We start from the raw sequence: 7,967 nt of genomic DNA, 5'->3' as shown, positions 1-7,967 counted from the left end.
AAGAGATTGAGAAACAGTAGAACACAATAAACATACTCTGCCCTTCTGTGAACATGTTCAATGAATTTAGTTGGCTTCAACTTTACTACACAGTTCTCTTAATTTTACGGGTGAAATGATAAGGAACATTTTTACAAAGTTGGTTAGAATTCAACTGGGTAAAAAGGAAGGGATGGAAAGAAAACCAAACAACCATGTGCCCTAATTCAGTTTAAGAATGGAACTGGTTGTTGTTTTGGGGTTCAGTATCCAGTCCTGATAATGGAACTCAAAAATCCATTGCATGTGATGCAATCAGCAGGTTTCATTCTCGTGATTGCAGTTATTCAGGAGAAGTTCTAGTCTGCAAGGGTGGAATGGGAAAGGCTATCTCAACAGCCTGAGCAGAAGCTATGGATTGTAGACAAGCTGTTTTTTGGGTGAAAAATATGCTGTGGTCTGAGGTTTCTATGATGGGAGATGCAAAAGTCATTCTGGATGCTTTGACGAAGGAATATACAGTAGACAAGGATCTTCACCAGTTTTTTTGTGATACTAAGGATCTGTCCAATATTTAATCTTCGTGCTTTAAGGACTAGACCAGAGGATTTGATATCTCATAATGTTTGATTTTCCCTCCTTTCCTGGACTGGTTTTGGAACATTTCCAGGTCTTTGTAACCTAGCTGTTGTATTCTGTTGACTCCCGTAAATGCAATCAGTTCGAATACCCAATTATTTTCTAGTCAAAAGTTTATCACACCTTTCAACCCTTACGGAAAAATCTAATCCTTGTAAGTTGTAACCAATGTTTGTTGCTTTTACATCCTCATCAACAGCAGTACACCATGACCAACTGATGGAGAACCACCAGTGAGAACTTTAGATGCTTATATTGCTAATGGTTTAAAAATTAGGATTTCTATTTGAGTTTGGAAAAATCAGATTATTTTAAAATTTTAGGGTTATTTTATGTATTTTAAGAACTTTGGGGTTAATTTTTATTTTTTTATTTTAGATGTAATGGTGGGGGAATATATAGTGTATTTTGTATTGAGAAGTTAACTGAATTCAGATTCCCAGACTGCTTTTCACACCCTCCCATGCAACCTCTCACTCTCCTCCCTTCTTCCTTCTTCCTTCTTCTTCCTCCTCCCTACTTGTCTGTTCTCTGTTCTCCCTTATTTCCTTTTCTTCTCCTCCTCTTCTCTCTCTATTTCACCCCCTCAATTCTCTCTCTCTCTCTCCCTGCTTGAGATTTTATGTTCCTGTCTTACATAACCAACTTATTCTTAAAAACCAAAAGGAGGAAAAAAAAATGTTATTCCCATTCATTCACCCAGCAAGATTTTTCCAACCATTCCCAAGAAATATAGAAACACAAAATTTCCTGCTAAAAACCTTTAAGGAAAAAGTTCATGGTACTTGCTTTGAATAATCATAATTTTCAACATACGCATCCTTCTTTTCTTTAGCCTAGCATTCCAAATCTTGTGTCAACTATAAATGCATAGCAGACACTCAACCAATCAAATTTCAAATCATGGCAGCATAATTATGCAAAATAAAGCAACCGCTATTGTTACCTGATGTTTTGCCCATGCCTCATCCTGCTCTATCTAAATGCATCATTTGCAAAATCAGCATTCCATCCAGACAAAAGCAGACAACTAAGAACTCAGTCACAAAGGAATGTGCATAATACTACGCATTTACTTGCACACACTCCAACGTCTAAACAGACATCTAAAAAGCACTCAGAGGAGTTTGAACCACATGCCTCCCATGGCCACAACCACTTTGGAAATTGTTCGAATTGAATTAGCTCCCTAATGACAGTTAATCTGCTTATACCACCTTGCAGTCATTTCAATACAACAAAAATGCGTAAACTCCTGGTTGTATAAAACTCTTCCTCTTCAACTTTAATGTAATCCATATCATCTTCTGCATATTTCGAAGCAACTCCCACGTCTGCATTAGATACAGAACCTCAACTCCATTGTTGTCATCCTCATCATTCTGCATGCTCTTAATGGGAAAGGAATTATGACCTAAGAACAATTCCACAGTATCAAGTTCCGAGAAAATTTTGGTTTTGAAGTTGCCACTCAGTATAACTAGGTTATCAATACTGCAGAAAAATGTTCTCTTCTATGGTGAACTCAGTCATTCAACAAATAACTACGTACTTCATCTGTAAGCCTGAGCTTGTCAATCCATAGCAGGATTTCAGTCACCATCATTGAACATGATAGTATCTGCCTCAACAAGGTTATACCAACTTGTCCAAACTCTTCCACCACAGATCAAGTTTCTTAAGCATGCAACTTACCTATCTGTTTCTGAATGAAGACTATACTGCAACAATAACTTAGCAAGTAGCTAATCACATCATTACTCACCTTACCCATGTTGATGATCACAAGTCAGAACATTGTTTTGATAATTCAAATATGCAGAACGTCAAATTTGACATTGGGTTAGTCAACCACATATGTAGTTTGGATAAACCTTCCATATTTTAGATATCATTTACAACACCAAGATCAGAGTCTAAAGAATAAACATTAACATAAAGACACCTCCAACCATAAACATTTGAAATATAATCCTTGAATTCCATTGCTCCTTTCTTCAATTAATTTAATCCTTATTACAGCTCCAGATGAAATATAAAATTGTAAAAATACCTAGTAGGTTTAACTCCAATTATGAACCTATAAGGTCCACTTTTTAACCAACTTGGACAGAAAACAAGTTGATAAATGCATCAGAGAATCAAATTCATTGTTCAAATGTGGGGTCTGGAATCGCCATAACCATTATCTGAAAATGTTCACAATGAATCATCAAACAGTTTGCCTCAGTCACTGTCTCTTTTTTTTTTTTTTTCTCTTCTTTTTGTGGGACTAGTTGGTAATAGAAATTAGAAACTTAAATAAGCTCTGTTATGATGTTTTACATGTTACATTAAGAGTCCCCTACCTACTATGCGCACAAAATTTGCCTCTGGAGACAATATACAAAACAAAGAGAATGCAAGGGAATTTGCATTCTCTTTGTAGAAGATATTGAGAAACAGTAGAACACAATAAACATATTCTGCCCTTCGGTGAACATGTTCAATGAATTTAGTTGGCTTCAACTTTACTATACAGTTCTCTTAATTTTACAGGTGAAATGATAAGGAACATTTTTACAAAGTTGGTTAGATTTTAACTGGGATGGAAATAAAATCAAACAACCACGTGCCCTAATTCAGTTTAAGAATGGAACTGATTGTTGTTTTGGGGTTCAGTATCCAGTCCTGATAATGGAACTCAAAAATCCATTGCATGTGATGCCGTCAGCAGGTTTCATTCTAGTGATTGCAGTTATTCAGGAGAAGTTCTAGTCTGCAAGGGTGGAATGGGGAAGGCTATCTCAACAGCCTCAACAGAAGCTATCGATTAGAGACAAGCTGCTTTTTGGGCGAAAGGTATGCTGTGATCTGAGGTTTCTATGATGGGAGATGCAAAAGTCGTTGTGGATGCTTTGACAGTGGAATATACAGTAGAGAAGGATCTTCAACAGTTTTTTGGTGATATTAAGGATCTGTCCAATATTTAATCTTTGTGCTTTAAGAACTAGACCAGAGAATTTGATATAACGTTTGATTTTCCCTCTTTTCCTGAACTGGTTTTGTAACAATTCCAGGTCTTTGTAACCTAGCTGTTGTATTCGGTTGACTCCTGCAAGTGCAATCAGCTCAAATACCCAATTATTTTCCAGTCAAAAGTTTATCACACTTTCAACCCTTACAGAAAAATCTAACCCTTGTAAGTTGTAACCAATGTTTGTTCCTTTTACATCCTCATCAACAGCAGTACACCATGACCAGCTGATGGAGAACCACCTGTGAGAACTTTAGATGCTTATATTGCTAATGGTTTAGAAATTAGGATTTCTATTTGAGTTTGGTAAAAATCAGATTATTTTAAAATTTTAGGGTAATTTATGTATTTGAAGAACTTTGAGGTTAATTTTTAATTGTTTCTTTTAGATGTAATGGTGGGGGAATAGATGGTGTATTTTGAATATTGAGCAGTTAACTGTATTCAGATTCCCAGACTGCTTTTCACGCCCTCCCTTGCAACCTCTCACTCTCCTTTCCTTCTTCCTCCTCCCTTCTTGTCTGCTCTCTGTTCTCCTTTCTTATTTCTTTTTCTTCTTTTCCTCTTCTCTCTCTATTTCACCCCCTCAATTCTCTCTCTCTCTCTCTCTTTCTCCCCCTGCTTGCAATTTTCCGTTCCTGTCTTACATCACCAACTTATTCTTAAAAACCAAAAGAAGGGAAAAAAATGTTTTTCCCATTCATTCATCCAGCAAGATTTTTCCAACCATTCCCAAGAAATATAGAAACACAAAATTTCCAGCTAGAAGCCTTTTAAGGCAAAAGTTCGTGGTACTTTCTTTGAATAATCATAATTTTCAACATACGCATCCTTCTTTTCTTTAGCCTAGCATTCCAAATCATGTGTCAACTATAAATGCATAGCAGACACTCAACCAATCAAATTTCAAATCATGGCAGCATAATTATGCAAAATAAAGCAACTGCTATTGTTACCTGATGTTTTGCCCATGCCTCAGCCTGCTCTAAGTGCAGCATTTGCAAAATCAGCATCCCATCCAGACAAAAGAAGACAACTAAGAACTCGGTCACAAAGGAATATGCATAATACTACGCATTTACTTGCACACACTCCAACATCTAAAAAGACATCTAAAAAGCACTCAGAGGAGTTTGAACTACATGCCTCCCATGGCCACAACCACTTTGGAAATTGCTCAAAGTGAATTAGCTCCCTAATGACAGTTGATCTGCTCATACCCCCTTGCAGCCATTTCAATACAGCAAATGTATCTGCGTAAACTCCTGGTTGTATAAAACTCTCTTCAACTTTCTTCAGTGCCATGTAATCCATCTCGTCTTCTGCATATTTCGAAGCAACTCCCATGTCTGCATTAGATACAGAACCTCTACTCCATGTTTGTTATGCTCATCATTCTGCATGCTCTTAATGGGAAAGGAATTATGACCTAAGAACAATTCCACAGTATCAAGTTCCTAGAAAATTTTGGTTTTGAAGTTGCCACTGATTATAACTAGGTTATCAATACTGCAGAAAAATGTTCTCTTCTATGGTGAACTCAAGTCATTCAACAAATAACTACGAACTTCATCTGTAAGCCTGAGCTTGTCAATCCACAGCAGGATTTCAGTCACCATCATAGAACATGATAGTATCTGCTTCAACAAGGTTATACCAACTCGTCCAAACTCTTCCACGTCCAAACTCTTTCACCGCAGATCGAGTTTCTTAAGCATGCAACTTACCTATCTGTTTCAGAATGAAGACAATACTGCAACAATAACTTAGCAAGTGGCTAATCACATCATTACTCACCTTACCCATGTTGATGATCAAAAATCAGAACATTGTTTTGATAATTCAAATATGCAGAACATCAAATTTGACATTGGGTTATTCAACCACATATGTAGTTTGGATAAACCTTCCATATTTTAGATATCATTTACAACACCAAGATCAGAGTCTAAAGAATAAACATGAACATAAAGACACCTCCAACTATAAACATTTGAAATATAATCCTTGAATTCCATTGCTCCTTTCTTCAATTAATTAAATCCTTATTACAGCTCCAGATAAAATATAAAATTGTAAAAATACCTAGTGGGTTTAACTCCAATTATGAACCTATAAGGTCCACTTTTTAACCAACTTGGACAGAAAACAAGTTGATAAATGCATCAGAGAATCAAATTCATTGTTCAAATGTGGGGTCTGGAATTGCCATAACCATAATCTGAAAATGTTCACAATGAATCAAACAATTTGCCTTCACTGTCTTTAAGCAATTAATCTCTTGGAGCAAAGAGAAAAAAAAAACAAAAAACAAAAAACAAAAAACAAAACTAGTATAACTTGACATGCCATAAGAAATTTCCCTTTAAATATGATAACAAAAGAAGAACAAGATAAACTCTCCCCACAGATGAGCAATTTACACCCCACGCTTTCAATATGTGACAAAGTAATCTTCGTATTATGACCAAACAAAATAAAACTACGTAATTAAAAACACAGAAACATATAATAAACAAACCCTAATAAGAAATAATAGAACTCTCCTTTCATGAGAAAGACTTCTTTCTCTCTTTTTTTTCTTTTTGTAGGAAAGGCTTATCTTTCATGAGAAAGATGAACACACCTAATGAAGCCAGAGGATTTTCTTCAGAATCATGCTTTCTTTTGTTCCTCCCTCAATTCCCCCTCGGCAGCTTTCCCGGCGAATCCGTGCACTTCCGGCTCGCGCCGATTGAATTTACCGCCGGATTGTCTGATTCCCCTTCTGTCGCCTTCTCCGTAGTTGCTGGGATCTGCCGCTCCGGCCAACGAGGTCAGCTTCGCGGCGGAGAATTCTGACTGGAGATCCTCCATCGCCTTCTTTAACAATCCATTCTCAGCTTGTAGAATCTCCAGCTGACGCTTCGCCGTGAAACACGCCTCCGCCGCAGCCAAGTCAGCAGTTCCCGGCGAATTCAGCGGCCAGCCTACCTGAGAACTCTCCTTCGAAGTCAAAGTTTTATCCGCCGAGTGTTCAATCCCTATTTTGTTCAGAACGAGCAGCGGAAGCTTCTTAAGCGAAACCCCAGCCGTTCGATCCTTCGTCACGTCCTCGCCGAACGCTTGCCTCAGCTCCTCCGAAAACCTGAGGCCCCACCGGCAATTCAAAATGGCTCCGTTCCTCACCGGCAAAACCGTCTTCGCGCCCACCTCCACGCCGGAAAACAGATTTTCGATAAACCCCATTGCCGGAGCCTTCAGCTGTAACCCTGCCATACTTTTCCCAGGAAAACCCCCGTGGCCCATCACATACCCGCAGCTCGACATCGGACTTTTGACAGCCTCAAACGATCCATCATCTTCTGAGCCAACGCTGTTTTGCGATCCAACCCCAAATTTCTTATTAAACACCGACGACTGCGTTTTCTTGATCGAGAAGTCCCCAAGCTGAGGCCTGAAGTGGAGGAAGAACCTGGGGTTTCCGAGCTCGAGCGGGTTGAATTCGGCGCTCATAGTCATCGAAGCCGAGTTGGGCGACCCATATGACCCGATTCCGGTCTTCAGTACGAGACTGAAGGGGTTACTTGAATCGTTTGGGCGGTAAGCAACTTTCAGAGATGGGCCCGAGTCAAACAGCGTTCCCAGAGTCAGGCTGAGCTCCTTCGACTCGCCGGCAGCGATGCCAGACTGGAACGGAAGGCCCAGGATATTCAGAGGGACTTTTGCTCTGAACAGAGGCTTCTGATCGTCGCGGAACTTCAGAGATGCTTTCATCGTGCTTCGACTAATTGAAGCAGATAAATCAAAAAAGACGAAAAGGGTGTTCTGAATTCGGAATTGGGAACTGAGAATTGGGCTATTTATAATGAAATTTGAAATTTTGAATGAGGTCTGTTGAGGTCTGGCGGATATGACGCTCTGCGCTGTGCTGGGTGTGTGTCCTCTTCCTTAGTTCACTCTGGGTCTGTACTGGCGGTCGATTGGTCAAAAATACCCTTATTTTTCATCCAAAATAACAGAAAATACCTTCTTCTTCTGTGGACGGGAGTAAAAGAACTCTTGCTTTATTGTTGCTTGTGAATGGTTGAAACGTAATTTTGTGTCACGATAGGGGTGTTTTTGTATTTGTGGATGAGTCTTCTTCTAGATTTGGTGTCGGGTGGGCAAGCACAAGCCGTTTCTTAAACTTATAATATAAATCTTTTTTGAATTTCAAAAAAAATTGAAGAGCGGGTTGATGTAAAGGATTTTTTGAATTTTTGAAACACTTCCATTTGTGTGCTTCTCTTTTACTAAAATATTTAATAAATGTAGAATAGTGAAAAACACATATTTTTTTAATTAAATATGA

The 7,967-nt window shown here is 38.5% G+C and overlaps 1 protein-coding gene across 1 annotated transcript; it reads right to left on the bottom strand.

The window, feature by feature from the left end:
* Positions 1-5,980: 5,980 nt before the first annotated feature.
* Positions 5,981-7,649, bottom strand: LOC131167697 (uncharacterized). The gene has a single exon (XM_058126538.1). It carries the CDS (start codon positions 7,388-7,390, stop codon positions 6,290-6,292), a length of 1,101 nt encoding a protein of 366 aa, XP_057982521.1. The 5' UTR covers positions 7,391-7,649; the 3' UTR covers positions 5,981-6,289.
* Between the last annotated feature and the right edge of the window lie 318 nt (positions 7,650-7,967).

The sequence above is a fragment of the Malania oleifera genome, chromosome 11 (genome assembly GCF_029873635.1).
Source record: "Malania oleifera isolate guangnan ecotype guangnan chromosome 11, ASM2987363v1, whole genome shotgun sequence".
NCBI classification, from domain to species: Eukaryota; Viridiplantae; Streptophyta; class Magnoliopsida; order Santalales; family Ximeniaceae; genus Malania; species Malania oleifera.
This window is presented reverse-complemented; position numbering and strand designations above follow the sequence as displayed.